We start from the raw sequence: 18883 nt of genomic DNA on the forward strand, positions 1-18883 counted from the left end.
CAGCAAGTACAGCCTTTACTTGTTGAGTATTCAGGGTTTGCCAGTGAGTCATCCAGCTTCTGGCCCTAGTGTTCACCAAGCAGTTTAGCCAGGAAGTCCTCTGAGACTGAGCTCATGCATCTGGAAAAGGCAAAGACAGGATGGCTGACACTGCTGTTCTCTTCAAAAATGGTTAACTCAGTTTCCTTAATACCTATAGGAAGTTGCCACTTTGCCTTCAAGGTATCCTTTTCTTTTTAAACATTTTTTTCATTAACTGGAACATAATATTTGAACATTTTATGGGTTACATTTTGGTAATTTAATACATGTATATAGTGCATAATGATTAAATAAGGGTACAGTGTATAAAGATTAAATAAGTTATTAAGCATGCCATCTCTTTAAATATTCAACATTGGTTTGTTTGGTTTTTTGGTGGTGGGCAAGAGTTTAAACTCAGAGCCTTGTGCTTACTTAGCTTTCTTGCTTCACTGATGTCCAAAGCACTTTAGCCACACCTCTAGTTTGGCTCTTTGCTGGTTATTTTGGAGATGGAGCCTAACACATTTTTTTCTGCCCAGACTAGACTTGAACCATGATCTTCCAGATGTGTCTCCTGAGTAGCTAGATTAATAGGCCCGAGCTTAGAATCTAAAATATTAATCATTCTCTTGTGTTGAAAATCTCTAGACATTTTGAAATAAATCATTAGATTATTTTAACCTATAGTTACCCTACACATGCTTTAGAAAATCAAAACTCATTCCTCCTCTATAGCTGTGTTTTGGTGTCTCTTCTTTAAGTTCTTTCTCTTCTTTCTCCCTTTTTCCTCTCCCAGGTTGTAGTGGCTGTGAATCCATTTCATTCTTCTATGAGAGTGACAGTTTCCACAAATGAGTGAGAATATGTAGTCTTTGTCTTTTCTGTGTCTAGTTTCTTCCACTTTAACAATATGACTTTCCAGTTCCATTCATGCTGCTGTGAATGACAGGTTTATTCACTTTGATCTTGAATAATATTCCACTGGATACATGTTTTCTTTATCCATTTATCATTTGATGGATACGTAGATTTTTTTGTTTCTTGGCACTGTGGATAGTGCTATAATAAAGATGGAATGTCAGCTGGATAGCAATGACTTCCACCTGTGATCCTAGCAACCCAGAAGTTGAGATCTGAAGATCACAGTTCAAAGCCAGCCCAGGAAGGAAAGTCTGTGAGACTCTTATCTCCAATAAACTATCCCCCCCAAAAAAAAAAATACAAGAAAGCTGTGATTCAAGTGGTAGAGCACTAGCCTTGAGCTAAAAAGCTCAGGGATAGCACCTAGGCCCTGAGTTCAAACTATCAGACTGCACAAACACACACAGAATACACACACAGAATTTATCTCTTTGGTATAATGAGTCATCTTTCTTGGAGTCATATAGCTAGCTAGTACATAGATAGATAAGCTATAAGCTTTCTGAATTTTATTTCCCTTGCTGAACAGATATAATACCATTTGCCTATTTTTATATTTTTCCTGTGTCTTTGGGGTCCTATCCAAAATAAATACTTCTCTTGAAGTGATTCCCATTTGTTTGGGATTTTTTTTGCAATACTTTTGCCGTTTCAGATTTTACATTTTAAGTCTCTGGTCTGTTTTGATTGGATTTTTGCAATAGTAAGAGGCAAAGATCCAGCCTCACTCTTTTTGCTTATGTAGATTCTATTTGCCAAGACCATTTATTGATGATACTGTCTTTTCTCTGCTGTTTGTTTTTGATGCCTTGTCAAAAATTAATATGGAGAGTGATTTCTGGATATGTTATTTAGTTCCCTTGAGCTATATGTTGGATTGTAGGCCATGTCAGTTCTAGTTTGGTTTACTATATTGCAGTATGTTTTAAAGTCAGGTATCATGATGCCCCCAGCTTCTTCTTTTTTCTTTCTTTCTCTTAGGTTGCTTGACTATTTTAAAGCTTTTGGGATTCCATATGAATTATTTTTGCAGTTTCTATAGGGAAAGTCATTGGCATTTTAGTGAGGATTTTATTGATTCTATATACTACTTTGGCTATAACGTTCTTTTTTTAGCAATATTAATTCCTCCAATTCATGAACATGGGACATCTTTCTATATTTTTGTGTCTTTTAGAAATCAGCAGTATTTTCTAATTTTCATCGAAGAGAACTTTTGCATCCTTAAATTTATCCCTAATTGTTTCTTGCAGCTATTCTTTCTTGATTTCTTTTTCATGAAGTTTATCATTTATGTATAAAAGTGGTACTTTTTATATTCATTTTGTATTCTGCAACTATACTAGATTTATCCATCAGTTCTAACAGCTTTTTGATGACTTAGGTTTTTCTACATTAAAAACATGGATAACTTTTTTCTTTTCAGTTTGAGTGACCCTTCTTTCTCTTGCCTAATTTCTTACTGACTTCCAATACTATTTTAAATAAGAATGATGACAATAGCTCAATATGAAAATCAACTCCAAGATATGGAACAAGGGTTTTTTTCTTTGTTGTAAGTACTGTGTGAAGTTATTTCTTTTTCTTTTTTTTCCTTTGGTTTATTCCCGGTTGTCACTGTTTTGATTTTAGTACCTTGTGTCTTCTATATACATTTATCTGATTTAGGGAAGGGAAGAGGAACAACAAAATGGTGATACAAAGGTCAAGGGTGAACCAATGCAACAGTGATACTCATAAGACACTATCTTGGAAATGAACTTTACAACTTGGGGGGAGGAATCAGGGATGGGAAAAGGGGAAGTGGGAAAAAACAAGGGAGGTGGTAACAATGTTCAACTCATTACCTTATGTTTGTAACTGTAATCCCATTTTTATTATTTTTAAGTAGTTGTACAAAGGAGGTATCATTTAACAATGCAGTTTATGAGTACAATACATCTTGATCAGTATCATCCTCTTCAACATTCTTACCTCCTTTGATCTACCCCTTCCCTCACTTTTCTTAATTTTGTGCTATAGACCATGATTTTTTTTTGCAGGAGGGGGGAGGGGGGAAAGGGGTCAGTCATGGGGCTTGAACTCGGCCTGGGCACTGTCCCTCAGCTCTTCAGCTCAAGCCAAGAGCTCTACCACTTAAGCCACAGTGCCAGTTCCAGTTTTCTCATGTTAACTGGAGATAAAAGTCTCACAGACTTTCCTGCCCTGGCTGGCTTTGAACAATGATCCTCAGATCTGTCTCCTGAGTAGCTAAGATTACAGGCATGGCTACCATGATTTCTTGACTTCATTCTCTCCCAACCCTCTTCATATATTCCCATTCCTCTTGGCTCCATGTACCTATTTGCTGGTGCTGATTTTTGGGGGCTTTGACTTGGTTGTTCTAAAAAAAAAATACACTATTTGAGCTTTCCATAGAATCCATTATACTTCAGTTAATTCATTTGTAACCATTTGTATATCACCCAATGTATTTACTTATGGATTTATAGGCACATTCTATCTACCACAAATGAGCAAAATCATACAACCTTTGTTTCTCTATGTCTGGCATAATATAATTTTTCTAGTTTTTTCCTTATAAATGATACAATATCATTTTTCTAGTGGATGAATAAAATTCCATTGTGTATAACATGCCACATATTCTTGATCACTCATCCATCAATGAGTGATCATCTGGACTGATTCTATATCTTGGCTATGGGGAATATTGCTGCAATTCACAATAGGCTGTATATGTACTTGCTTGAGTTATATTCTTCCTACATCTAATTTCTTGAGATCTGTTTTTTGCAAAGAGATATTGAATCTTATCAATAGATGCTTTTCTGCATCTATTGAGACAATCATAGAGTTTTTTGTCCTTCATTCAAGTTGATGTGTTATGTCACATATTGATTTGTGTATGTTGAACCATCCTTGTATCACTGAGATGAATTCTACATGATCATTATCTTTTTTATTTGCTTTTGGCTTTTTTCTTGGTAGTATTTTATTGTAAATTTCTATCACTATATTCATTAGTGATATTGCCTAGAGTATTTTTTGTTGTATCTTTGTCTAATGATGTTAAACATTTTATATGCTTAATGGACATTTATATATTCTCTTTTGAGAAATGTCTATTCAGATATTTTGCCCATTTTAAAAGGGATTATCTTTTTATTATAGAGGTAGAAGAGGGCTGGGAAGGTGGCTCAGTGGTAGAGCATTTGCCTTGCATGCTCTAGGCCCTGGGTTCAATTCCTCAGTACCACATAAGACAAAACCCGGAAGTGGCGCTGTGGCTCAAGTGGTAGAGCACTAGCCTTGAGCTGAAGAGCTGAGGGACAGCACCCAGGCCCAGAGATCAGGCCCCATGACCGGAATCCCCCAAGCCCCAAAAAAGAAAGTAATAGAGGTAGAAGAATTCTTTATATAGGTGTACTAGACTTTTATCAGATAGATGATCTATAGCTATTTACTCCAATGTTGGGGATGCTGTTTTACACTTGTAATTTCCTTTCATGCATAAAACTTTAAAAATTTTAAATCTACTTATCTGTTTTATCTCTGGTTGCCAATTCTATTGAGAAACTATTGCCTAACCCAAGGTCATACACTTAATTCCTATTAATACCTAATTTTTTTCTTAAAAATGTGTAGGTTTACATAAAAACTATAGGTCTTTGAATTTTAGTTAAGTTTGTATATGGTATGGGATAGAGTTCAACTATATTATTTTACCTGTGGAGCCTATTGCTGTGTCATAAATTGAAAGATAATTTCTATATTGAATTAAAGCAGCTATCAAGTACCAGAAAGACTTCAATTGTTAATAAAGGTGAACTGTACTATTTGCTGTAACCCTCCTGCTAAAGACAAGATTAGCTGAAAAATGGAAAATAAAAATAAATCATTTAGAGCAGCATAGAACTATCTGTAAATGCCTACATTTACAGGCAGAACTTTTGCATGAGCTACCTTCCACTGTACAATTTTCATTTTATAAATCACATTTTTGGATCTCACAGTTTCTTTTCTCTTTTTGTTTTTAAAAGGTAGATTTAAATGCATTAAGCCAAAACCTGCATATTCTTGTGGAAGAAAATAAGTATCTGGCAGATCAAGTGGCTTCCCTTGAATTTCAACAAGCCACTTCTGATTACCATGGGGTGGGTATAAAAAGGTCAGTCTAAAGTTGGAAGTAATGATTAATGAGCTTGAAAAAATAGAAACCTGTATCAGAAGTCAGGAGATAGGTTTTCTTTGTGTATCATAAGTCCCAAATTACTCAGGATAAATATAGCACAGATCCTTGCAAAAATTTGAACAATAGATTATTTAAGAAACTAATTACAAAGCCCAGCGCTGGTGGCTCATGCCTGTAAGCTACTCAGGAAGCTGAGATCTGAGGACTGCAGTTCAAAGCCAGCCTGTGCAGAAAAGTCCCCATGAGACTCTTATCTCTAAGAAGACACTCATAAACCAGAATTGGTACTGTGGCTCAAATGGTAGAGCACTAACCTTCAACACCAAGAGGCTCAGGGATAGTGCCCAGGCCCTGAATTCAAGCCCCACAACTGACCAAAGAAAGAAAGAAACTAGCTACAAAGTGACTCCATACAAACATATCCAATGTTCTAAAATATTTCCTCTTCCATAAATTATAAAAGAAGAAATTAGTTCTCTCATTGGACTATCATTAATAAGTCAGATTTTTAAAAGCGATGTGACATGCATTACAAATAAATATCAGAACTAAAAACATCCAAGTGAAGGGAATTGAAAGAAATGATCATTGTTTTAGGAAATGAATGATCTTTCTATGTTTTTGTTGCAGTACTTGAAAAAGAATTATTGTTTTATAACAAGAGAATAAGTTTTGAAAATTTCATGGGAGGCCCTTGATGTTCCTTTCTTAATCTAAGCTAAATTCTTCCAAATCCTGTGGTAAACTGTTGATTAAACTTTCAAAGCCCGTAGTAAACTGTTAATTAAACTAACTGAAGAATTACAAAGACTAAATCTAAATCTTATATTCTCACAGCTTTTGAATGATATTTCCTAGGCTTCAATTTTGGTTGAATTTGGTATGATCTTTAATCTCTCAGAGCTTCAGTTTCTTAATTTGTCAAAACGAGGATGATAATATAATTATTGTCAAAACGAGGATGATAATATAATTATTAGAACCTGTTTAGGATCAAATAAGTTAATGCATATAAAGCATGTAGCAGACATCTAACGTGTTAAGGTCTTAGTATCTGGACTGTTCTGGAGAGAGGAGATTTGTAAGCACTGCTTGTGTGACAGAATCAGTTAGCTGTAAGTCCTGCTATGATTTCAGACCAACACTCCCTTATCTCAAGGTTAAAGATACAGCTTTGTTCTTTGCTTATAGGCTAGGCTTCAGCTGAATTTATCTATTAGTTTCATTCTGATGCCTCTGGAAGACCCCATTTCTGTCTCCCTAGGCCTTTTCTGAACCAACTGTCAGTGAGCAGACCTATGATTTTATCCTACCAGTAACTTTGACAGGTCTTGACAGTGATTTTTAGTCAAAGTTGATTCTAACCTGCTCATCAGATCTCTTAAAATCTGCTTATAACTTCCCTCAACTTTGGTTTGCAGTTCTGTCTCCACCTAGAAGCTTATCTGACCAAGCCAGGCTGGAATGAGTCTGATGTCAAGTAAGATGTCAAGATTGATTTTTTAGTTTTGCAGTATCCTTAAACCTATTGTCAATCAATGCTGACCATTCATTTTTGTTCTTTGAAAGTTAAAACTTGAAATTCTTAATAAGGAATAAGGTGGTATCTTCTAGTATTATCCATCATTGATTTTTGTAGATATACATTTGAGAAAGTGCCCATAGACTTGAATTTATATAGACCTGGTTTCTGCTTCTACCTCCATTTGCTCTGTGATCTGAGTAGGTTCTTCACCTCTCAAGACCTGCAGCATTTTGGGATCTTCCCTGTCTGTGGGGTTTCCATAGCCTACTGTGCATATCCGGATCAGAATAATTACCACAGTGATTAGAAGTTGAGCCATTTATTGCTTCTGCCTTCACTCTTAAATAATGTAAGAACAGCAAATACCCTTCTTCTACTCTCTTATCTAAAACTTAATAATTTTTTTCCGATAATGGGGGGGTTTGAACTCTGGGCCTGAGCGCTGTCCCTCAGCTCTTCAGTTCAGGCTAGAGCTCTACCACATGAGCCATAGCACCACTTCCGGTTTTCTGGTAGTTTATTGGAGATAAAGAGTTTCACAGTCTTTCCTGCTTAGGCTGGCTTTGAATCACGATCCTCAGATCTCAGCCTCCTGAGTAGCTAGGATTACAGGCATGAGCCACTGGCTCATTTAATGCTTTAAAACGCATTTTAATGAATGAGGCAAATGAGGGTCAAGTTTATCTTGCCAGGCTGAAAGTATTGCCATATTGAATGCCACCTACTTTTCACAAAAGCTAGCATTAAGTTCACATGAATAAAAATTATTCTTTTTTCTCTTTTACATTTGCTAATTTTTAGGTTTAGTGTTTTAATTTTAGTCTATAGTGTGGATATGTTTTAAGTCCACTACCACAGGGCAACTATGCAAAGAACCTCAGAAAGAAAGATGCGGAGGTAGAAAGGTTCCTATTATGAGCTCAAGTTGAATGACTATTTCCCCTTGTATGATGTGTATTCCCCACTTATTTTTAGGGGTTTTAAACATATACTTCCAAATAGTAGTACCAAACAAAAATATAATTCCCATGCAACTGGGTTTTAATGACTTGAAGTTAAACAATAAATTCAATGTATTGTTCCTTAAAGGCTTTGCCACATGTCATGTTCTGAATAAAATCTCTGGCTGATTATAAAATATAGGATTCCAAATATCACACTGGATTTTTTTTGATAGTTCCTACTAGCTGGTAAGCTCAAACAATTTTAGATTTTAGGTGTAGTTTGGTGGATAGAGCACTTGCCTAGCATGTGCAAGATGCTAGACTGGATTCACAGATCTGCAAAAAAGTACCTTTTGGAAAGCCTTTTGTGCTTACTCTTTGTGTTAGCTTTCCGTTACTGTAATAAAATACCTGATGTAATCAACTTAAAAGGAGAAAGATTTATTTTGGCTTTCAGTTCTGGAGATTTCAGTCTGGTTACTTTCACGTTGCTTTGGGGCCTATAACAAGGTAATTTGTATGTGGCAGAGGCGCCACTCACGTCATGGTAGCTGGGAAGCAAAAAGAGAAAGGGAAGGGACTGAGGCCCTAATATCCCCTCCAAAGGACTTAACTTCCCTCCACTAGATCCCACTTCCTAAAGGCTCCACTACCTCCCATTATTATCCAGTGGCCTTTAACTCATGAACCTTTGGTGAACATTCCAGACCCAAACTATCACTCGACTTATTGCTAAAAAATAATAGAGATAGTAATACATATTTTAGAGGAAATAGTTATTCTTTCCTCTACCAAGAAGATATCTGTGTTCCCTTTATCAGCTTGCCCAGCGGAAAGTAGAAAAGATCTTGGGAACAATTACTGAGAGTAAAAGTAAACTGGCCTATGAAAAAGGAAAACTCCAGGTACGAGATTTATCTTCATAATTTTATTGTGTCTCATTTGAAAGTATTAGTTATTAATTAAATATTGTTATATTTTAAAAAGACCTAGCTCTGTCATTACTAATTCTATAGCTTATCATTCCCCTAATATCCAAGTGGCACACCAATAATACAATGCTGAACCCTAAATCTGTGAAACCAGAAAACACTCTGTTACTCTTTGTTTTGTTTTGTTTTTGTAAGTCATGGGGCTTGAACTCTGGGCCTTGGTGCTGTCCCTCAGCTCTTCATCTCAAGGCTAGTGCTCTACCACTTGAGCCACAACACCACTTCCAGTTTTCTGATGGTTTATTGGAGATAAGGGTTTCATGGGCTTTCCTGCCCAGGCTGGCTCTGAACTGTGATCCTCATATCTCAACCTCCTGAATAGCTAGGATTGCAGGCATGAGCCACTGGCGCCTGGCATCTGTTACTTTTTGAAGCTTTGTGATAATGATTTTAAGCATGACCAGTGCATGAATGTAGTGCTGCTATGCACTTTTTAAAATGATTTTATAGCACTAGATAAAAATAAGTAACTGAAAATTATCTTTGCAGACAATAGTATGTGGGAGAATGTGATGACACTGTTCTTTTGCTATCTGTTTGTCCTGTGGTATGCACAGAGTAGAAAACCTGCACTGACATGACTTTGCCTACTTACACACCCAACACTAGGAGGTGTATTATGTTTTCCAATTACTTTGAAATGCATCCTAGAAAATATTAGGTTGATGGATCTGTATGAGAATGATAAGTGGATATGTACCACTCAAGTTAAAAAAAAGGTCAGAGACAGAATTTAGAATTTAGGCATTTGAATGTCCATAAAAAGAAGATTCTTTTTTCTGTTTAAAATTTCACATAAAATACAAAGAGAAAAATCCCTATGACTAGAAGCAAATAGGTTAGAATCCTAGAAGTTAATAGACCTGAAAATATTTTAAAACTGCCCAGATGAATCTGGTCATGGTGGCAATGTCTATAATCCTAGCACTTGGGATGCTGAGGCAGGAGAACCTTGAGTGCAAGGCCATACTAGCTATTTAGGGAATCCCTGAATAAGAAAAAAAATCTTAGACTTGGTGACTCTGGAGCTGATTTGATAGATAAGCTCACTAGAGGCTTGCAAACAGGTCAGTATTAACATCTCCTGATCTGCTCAAGAGATAGACCTTAGAATTGGATAGCATAGAAAACTAAAAACAGCAAGTAACTTGAAAGGTAGGTGATTTAAGCCATGCTTGTGGAATAGCATGTTACTAACTAATAAAAGATAAAGCTGTTGGTCTACTACTCATCTACTTTTTAATTTTCCCTATAAGCAATAGTGCATTTAGGTATAATTATCTATGTATAGCATTGAATATGGACACATTGCTGCATGCATGTATATGTTCTCTGTGTGAAAGAATATGAAGATATGATCTTGACCTAAATTACTGCTATTCTCAAGACTGCCTGATAAGCTAGTTATAGAAACTGCTCAGAGATATGAGATAGATAGCATTTAGTATCTCTAGTACCTACCAGGCCTCTGAAAATCAGTAATAGTTGTGTATGACTTGTCCTTCTGTGTTCTTGCCCATTTTGCATATCCAGAGGTAGAATTTCTTAGGGTGGGGTGGTAAACAGTACTAAGGTTTGAACTCAAGCTTGCTAGGCAGGCAATCTACCCATTGAGACACTCTACAAACCCCCTTTTGTGTAGGTTGGTTATTTTCAAGTTAGGGTCTTGGTTTATTGCCTAGGATGTCCTGAACTGCAGTCTTCCTATTTGTGCTTCCTCTCATTGCTAGGATGGAAAATGAATACTACCATGCCCAGCCATTGGTCAAGATGGAGTTTCATGAACTGTTTCTTTTTGCCCAGGCTAGACTTGAGCCTCAATATCCCATGGCTGCCCCCAAGGTAGCTAGGATTCCTAGGCTTGAGCCACCATACCTTGCTGATTTGGAATATCTACCAAATGAGAATCTCAATAGAAAAATCAAATTGCTTTATGAATAATCACATGCCATTTGATGAGTTCCACTTCTTTTTACTGTGTACTTAGAGGCTGGAGGAATACAGCAGATTATCTGAGGATATAGTTTGGAATTAGGACTTTGCTTTACTTGAGAAAAGATACCAACCTACTCTTTAGATTCAAATGCAGTCCATTTTCCCATGGGTTTTATGGGTTAACAGCAGTTGTTTACAGTTAGAATGTGAGTAATTGTTGAATTAATGCTTCCCTTCATGAAACATCATTTTAATTCTGATCTTTATTGAAAACCATGATTAATTTTTACTGCTGCTTTGGGAAGAAGCAGCATGTATTTTATATTGTATATTATACCTTATAGAAAAGAAGAAACAGAAACTGACAAAAGGAAAAAGGACCCTGCTGATTGAACCCAGACTTCCTAAGACACAATGAGCTTTCATGCAGCCTTTCAACTAAATTTACCATTTGTAATCAAATTTTAACAGTTTCTGAAAATGCCCAGTAGTTATGGCCAAAAATGTGTTTGCCTGTCACAGTTAGGCTACAAGAAAAAACATTGATAGAAGAAACAAATGAGAATTTATCAATTTAAAAATTTGAATTGAGGGCTAGCCTGTGATAGAGTAGCTGCCTATCAAGAGACCCTCAGTTCAAACCTCAGCATTTTTTAAAATTTTATTTTCTTATAAAGATGCTGTACAGTTACATCAGTAAGGTAATGAGTACATTTTTTTTCTTTTCTTTTTTTTTTTTTTTTTGGTCATGGAGCTTGAACTCTGGGCCTGGGGCGCTGTCCCTCAGCTCTTCAGTTCAAGGCTAGCATTCTACCACTTGAGCCACAGCACTACTTCCAGTTTTCTGAACGGTTTATTGGAGATAAAAGTCTCACAGACTTTCCTGCCTGGGCTGGCTTTGAACCATGATCCTCAGATCTCAGCCTCCTGAGTAGCTAGGATTAGAGGCATGAGCCACCAGTGCCTGGCTTATGAGTACATTTCTTGGGGAACATTGTTACCCCCTCCTTTGTTTTTCTCCTACTATCCCTTCTCTCTCCTACTCCTCCCTCCTCCCCAAAGTTGTAAAGTTCATTTCCAATATAGTGTCTTGTATCATTGATACAATGGGTCATCCTATGTCCTTGTTTCAGCATTTTGTTTTTCCCTTTCCCTTCCCCAAAGGTACCAAAATCAAATACAGTGACAACAAGGATATTCCATAGGAGGAAGATCAGTATTTAAAAAAAAATAAAAACACTTGTTTTTTGAGTGAAAGCTTTCCTGTTTTAGGGATAGGGCTCAGTGATACTGCTTGCTTTCTACAGATAAGAAGAAAACATAGAAATTCAGATTTGTGAGTATAAATGATTTTGTCCGTCACACACAATTTTCTTTAAAGAAAAAAATATGATAGCCATTAGTCTTCAAATAAAACACAGCAAACATAAATTCTGCTTATTCAACTTTTCTAATTGTTAGTAAAACACAAGAATGTCTTCTTTAACATTAATAATTCTAATTGTATTTTTTAAAGTTTTTTGTAACAACAGATAGCATTTGAAATTGAAATGTATCTACCATTAAATCTCACTTATATTGATTAATCATGTCCATTAGGATTTTTCATAACCAACAGAAACCAAAAAGTGGGTTAGGTGTGGCTCAGGTGGTAGAGCCTCTGCCTCACAGTGTCCTGACAAGTGCAAGGCCATGAGTTCATCCTCTAACAGTGCATGGAGAGAGACAGGAGACTGGACCTGGTAGAGTATGTCTGTAATCTAAGCTGCTCAGGACATTGCTTCAGTCTAGGACATAGCAAGATCTCATCTCAATAAATGAACTGAATATAGTAGCAAACACTTGCCATTCCTACTACTCAGAAATCATAAATGAGGATTAGTGTCCAGGCCAGCCCAAGAAACAAGTGGTAGAACACCTGCTTAATGAATGTAGAACCCTGAATTCAAATTCCAGTACCACCAAAAAAAGCATCACCACTAAGTTAGTTGTAATAGTTCGTGACTGTTATATCAGCTACTAGGAGGAAGCAAGAGAATGTCTGTTCAGAAACAAAACCACAGAAGTGCTAGGAGTGTAACTCAACTGGTAAAGCACTTGGTGCAAGGTCCTAGATTCCAGCCTGAGTACCAAAATAAATAAATAAATAAATTCATACATACATACATAGCTCTAACCAATTTTTTAGCTGTGATTTGAGTTCTTTGCAAAGTTAGAAAAACAGGATTGGGTTTTTTTTTGCAAGTTTTTCCAAGTGTTCTCAGTAAATTTTTGCAAAATTCATGACATCTCCTTCTACGCTTTAGCATATATGAGGCTTATTTTATTTTCTGTTTTCCCTGTAGGTAAAAGTTAAACAGCTAGAAGAGCAACTACATTGTTTTACTGAAACCAGTTTACAGAATGACCATCTTCACATGTTGAATAAGGCTCTAGAGACCAAATATGCTCAGGTGTGATTAATGTTTACAAAAGCATATTGCTATAAGATTGCTGTTCTACTGTTTTAGTTTTAAAGAATTGCACAATGCCTTTCTTCCTGCCTTAACTATATAATCCTGGAGAGATGAGCATCATTCATCATAGTTTTAAATACTTACCATGTACAAAGTTTTAAATACATAGTTTTAAAATACTTACCATGTACAAAGTTCTGCTAAGTTGTAAAGGGATTAATAAAGATGCCTAAAGCAGACATTCAACAAAATATTTAGGAATAGTCACAAATTTTACTATAGAATAGAAAGATACTCCTTTCAAAAATAGGTTGCTTTAATAAACACAGGGAACATTGTTAAGATTAAAAGGACACAGTGCTTTAGTTTTTTTAAAAAATTTCCTTTCTAATTGGTCAGTTTTGATGGCTGAGTTCTGGAATTCAAACTCTTTTGTACAACTACACCCATATACTTTCTATGTTTTCTGTTTTTGTTTTTTTCTTTTTTGTTTGTCAGTTGTGGGGCTTGAACTCTGGGCCTGGCACTGTTCCTGAGTCTTCAGCTCAAGGCAAGCACTCTACCACTTGAGCCACAGTGCCACTTCTGGTTTTCTGGAGGTTAATTGGAGATAAGAGTCTCATGGACTTTCCTTGCCTGGGCTGGCTTTGAACTCTAATCCTCAGATCTCAGCTTCCTGAGTAGCTAGGATTACAGGTGTGAGCCATTGGTACCAGCTTCTATGTTTCTTATAGTGATGTAATTTCTATGTTTTCTGTATCAGATTTAGTTATAACTTAAAGTATATAATCTCAATTCACATTCTTCATTTAAATAAGACAAGTTTATCTAATCTTCTTGTTATTTCTACTGTTGGGGGGTGGGGTAGTCCTAGGGCTTAAACTCAGGACTGGGGCAGTACCCCTGAAGTTTTTGGTCATGGCTAGTCTTCGACCCATTGAGCCACAGCTCCATTTCTGGCTTTTTGGTGGTTAATTGGAGATGAGTATCTAGTAGATTTTCCTCCCAGGGTGACATTGAATCATAATCCTCAGATCTCAGCCTCCTGAATTAGCTAGGATTATAAATGTGAGATACCATCACCTGGCCATTATTTCTAGGAAAAGAAAATCTATCTTCATAATAAAATAGAATTTAAATATAAATATAGATATATATATATAAAGCAGACTGCATACAGAAAAAAATTTCTGTTGACATGGAAAACCATATTTGAAACTGTATAATGTCTAGAAATCAATATATAAGAATAAAATTAAAATCATTTAATATAAAAATATAAATTTGGCCTGGGAAGGTGGCTCAGTGGTAGAGTGCTTACCCATGAGGCCCATGCATGCATGAGCACCACATAAGCAGAAAGAGCCAGAAGTGGCGCTGTGGCTCAAGTGGTAGAGTGCTAGCCTTGAGCTGTAGAGCTAAGGCACAGTGCCCAGACCCAGAGTTCAGGCCTCATGACCGAGAAAAAAAAAAATATATATATATATATACAAATTTTTGTTCAAAATTTTTTAAAAAACCACACAGTGCTTTCAGAGCAGAAGTGGTTCTGAGTATGAGCTTTAAAAGCTTCGGTAGATATAAGGAATACGTGTCCTTATTTTCCAAATTAGAGGCTGACTCAGAACTCAGTGCCAACAAGGTAGACAGACAGATGCTCTCCTGAAAGAGATATTAGTTGTGAAGTGCTTACTTGTCAGCTTGGTGGCTGTTGGAACTGAAACTTTCATAGTCACAAACCATTTCAACAAACAGAGGGGACAAAAGTTAAGCAAGCAAAATATATGAGACACTCAGTGAAGGGCTTAACCCAGAAAGGTCTTACTGAAAGAAAATGATTCATTTCAGTGATTCCAGATTTTCTGTATAGGTAATTTGGATTCATGTAAAAATCTGTAGCACAGGCATGTGCAATACCTGTATCTATGACCTTGGTGTGTATGCACCCTAGTAACCGAGGTACAAGAGTATTGTCTTCAAGTGGAATACTCGGAGAGTTCTGAACAACTGCCTCCGCGGATGAGTGCTGAGGTCACAAAGTTGTAAAGGACACAGCAGCGATGTTCTCCCACAGGAAACCTGCTGTAAGGCCTGTGTCTTTTCTAGGTCGTACTTAACAGTTGACCTCTTTGTTCTGAAAACAAAGAAACACACTTTCAAAAATATATACATATAACTTTATTTATTTGTGGCTTCTTACAGAGCATTCTGAGATTTCTCCTATTAAGTTAGGTATTCCTTGAAAATTAACTGTAGGGTTAGTTGATCTTATTATTTGAATTGGTGATGCCTCCAAGAAAAAGGAGATCTCCAGAGAGGCCTGCATCTTCAAAGTCCCTTGAAAGCACTAGGTCTTACCTAAGTAATGTGAAGGAAAGAGCTCCAGCAGTTGGTTTACCCAGTGTTGTGGCAAACACCACACGCCGTGTTACTTTTGCACCTAACCTGCCTACTATGAAAATCGCTCAGGAGATTGGAGACTCTAGGATCTCTCTAAAGACTCTCTTGAATGCCATTAAAACCATGGAGGGGAGACTAGAAGGCAAAATAGACATTCTTGCCTCAAGACCCTTAGTAACTGATGAGACATCAAATTTTCTTATACCCAATTCGGTAAGTAAAAACACAAATGATACCTTTTTCCTAACTTAAGAGTGAAGCATGTAATGATAATCTGTAAAGATAATACTCACAGAGGCAAATATCAATGAAATTTGCTACTTCATAAATGAGAAAAATTAATGATATACATTAACACCATTATTATGACTATAACATAATTTTCTAACAAAATTTGGCTTAATAGTAAGTGAACTTTTTAAATCTTACTTTAGTTTTATAAAAATTCAAAAACATCTAATCTTTACAATTGGACTGAAATACTTGGGTAAAGTTTGATTTTAAAATAGAAATAAGATAACTCAAGTCATCCCCAAAAAAATTGAACTGGAAAATATTTTTAAGAACAAATAAATTAAAACATTTTTGCTTGGTATTTCAAAATAAAATATAGCTTGTCTTCTGAACTGGACTGCTACTTAGATACTCTCTGCTAACATTTTTTTCTTGCAAAAATTTTTAAAAACTGTGTGTGTCCCTGAATACTTTTCTAGAACAAAATTCAGGAGATTTTTCAAAACCTGTAAGTTGACTTAATTTGCCCTCTCGGATTCTTACAGAAAAAGTTGAAGTTTTTGTTGGTTGGTTCTGGATAGTTCTTGGGTTTGAATTCAGGACCACATGCTTGCAAGGCATTCTACCACTTGAGCCACCACTCCAGCCTCTTTTTGCATTATTTTCCAGGTAGGGTCTACCTTTATACCTGGACCAGCCTAGCTATGATCCTCCTACTTGTGTTTCCCTATGTCTCTGGGGATGACAGATATAGGACTCTATACTGGTTTCCCTCAAGTAGGCTGGGGTAACAGGCATGTGCCTTGTGCCCAGCATTTGATTGATGTAAAATCTCACAAACTTCTTATTTTGCCACAGCTGGCCTAGATCCCATAATCTCCACCTCCCACAGAGCTGAGATTACATGCTTGAAGTATTTTAAATATTGCAAGCGAAAGAAATATAAATACACTGAAAAAGATATGAGGAAAAGACATACTTTGTGGCTGTTGGCTGTTGTAACATGATACAACTTCCTACTGAGAACAATTTGTTAAGACTTGTCAAAAGTTTTACCCCATGATTTTATTTCTAGGATTTTTAACGTGAAGCTATAACAAATTGCAAATATGTCTACATTGATACTTTCTGAAGTATTGCTTAATTGCAAAAGATTGTCAGTAAGAGACTTCCAAAAGACTCTCAGAAAGAGACTGGTGAAATAAATCACAATTACAATAGAAATTTAAGAGATGTGTATTATTAGGCTTAAGCAATCAAAGTTCAGAAAGTTTATGATATACATTGTGTGTATATATATACATGTATATAGTATTTTACTATTTGTGTGCAAACAAAAGGTAGGTAAAGAGTATATATTAATTTACTTTTATATGCATAGGACATCTCTAAAATAAGTCATAATAAACTTGCAACATTCATTTTAATAGTACTAGGGCTTTGAACTCATTGCCTTGGACTTGCTAGGCAGACACTACCACTGAAGCCTCACTGCCAGCCTTTTCTGCTTTATTTTTTTCAAATATGTCCAGGCTGGCCTGGACTGAAATCCTCCTGATTGTGCTTCCTGCGTAGCTAGGGTGACAGGTGCAGGCAACTATGCCAAGGTTTTTTTTTTTTTTATTATTGGTTGAGATGGAGATTTCATCAACTTTTTGCCTAATCTTCCCACAATAGCTGAGATGAAGCAGATGAGATTGCAGGTGTAAGAAAAAGTGCTTTTGAGGAAGGAACTGAATGGATAGAAGAAACTTTGGGAATACTAGTAATGTTCTCTATCTTTACAGTGGTTTCAAGGACTTGATATATATATATATATAGAGAGAGAGAGAGAGAGAGAGAGCTCATCCCACTATACCCTTTATGAATTTATAGTTTATTGTATGTCAGTTATACATCTGTAAAACTGTTTAGAGAAAGGATAATATGAGTATATTGTCTTTTAAATTTTGTCCTTAAAACACTTAATATTTTGACAGGATAGAACTAGAGATAGAGAACAGATTAGTGATTGCTGGGGGTGGATGAGCTTTGGAGGGCAGCAGATCAGAGGTAACAAAGGGAAAGAGGTAGTGAGGGAACCCTTCTACATCTTGACAAGTGCAGGTCATGGGAATGTGGGGTCTCTGTATGCACATACGCCACACACACATGGGTGGGTGGAAGATTTGAAAAACAGTGAAGTCTGAATAAATTCTGTAATCTAAGTAATTAAATCACATGCCAAATTCAATTTCCTGGTTTTGACATTGTACAACAGGAGATTCTGTGAGCCTACAATTATTTTGAGATAAAAGTTTATAAAATGAATAGTATTTTATGAAGTGTGATTGTCTCAAATGATTGTGTGCATCTACTAAAGTGCTTTAAGGGTATAAAGTATAATATTTCTATAGAATTTATTCTGCTATAGTACTGTTTTATAAATAACAATTGATTTTAACTCATCTTGGCTTTTATTCCATCAATTTATTCATTCAAAAGGAAGCAAGCTAGTTCCATCATCATGTTTCTCCCCTCATATGACATGTCAGCCTTACTGTCTTATGATATGCCTGTTTTTATGGAGATTGACTGACATATTAGATTTTCACATTTTTTTATTCACAGGTATTTTTATTACTTGGTAATCCACTGAGAGTAGTGTATAAATTTTTAATTAATCAAGTATAGTTTTTAAATTGCTGTCCCCAATTTATTGTGTTTTGGAAAGTAATGTGTTGTTTCTTTTTCTACACTTAAGGTGAAATTACTTCTTGAAAAAACCGACCAGGATCTGTCACAAGCAGTGAACAGTCGTGATGCGGCCTTGAAGGAAAGTCAGAAGTTGAAAGAGGACCTGGATATGTTGGAGGACAGGGAAAGCAAAAAGGCAAGTCACCCTCCTTTTTGAAGGCAGCCACAGCCATATTCCTTAACCTCTTGTTTCTAGTAGAAAAAAGGAGTAAGGGCTATTCAGAGGATTTCTTCTCTAGAATGATTTTAAAATACTTCCCCTAAAGATCACATTATGTAACTCTCAATGTTTGCATTTGTTTTTTTTTTCTTTTGATGCTTTAAGTAGACCAAAAGAAAACAACTTACACTATTTTTTATATTTGAAAATTATATATAAAAAGTAAAACCCATGGGCTGGAAAGGTGGCTCAGTGGTAGAGTGCTCGCCTTGCATGCATAAGGCCCTGGGTTCCATTCCTTAGCACCACATAAGCAAAAAAAGCCAGAACTGGACTGTGGCTCAGTTGGTAGAGCACTAGC

The 18883-nt window shown here is 36.1% G+C and overlaps 1 protein-coding gene across 1 annotated transcript in view; it reads left to right on the plus strand.

The window, feature by feature from the left end:
- Nucleotides 1-18883, plus strand: part of Ccdc150 (coiled-coil domain containing 150) — a 63163-nt gene that overhangs the window by 26306 nt on the left and 17974 nt on the right. The window contains 4 exon segments of the mRNA XM_013013492.1: nucleotides 4989-5106; nucleotides 8447-8514; nucleotides 12882-12989; nucleotides 18370-18498. Coding sequence (XP_012868946.1) covers nucleotides 4989-5106; nucleotides 8447-8514; nucleotides 12882-12989; nucleotides 18370-18498 — 423 coding nt within the window.

Source organism: Dipodomys ordii, unplaced genomic scaffold (assembly GCF_000151885.1).
Source record: "Dipodomys ordii isolate 6190 unplaced genomic scaffold, Dord_2.0 Scaffold1, whole genome shotgun sequence".
NCBI lineage: Eukaryota > Metazoa > Chordata > Mammalia > Rodentia > Heteromyidae > Dipodomys > Dipodomys ordii.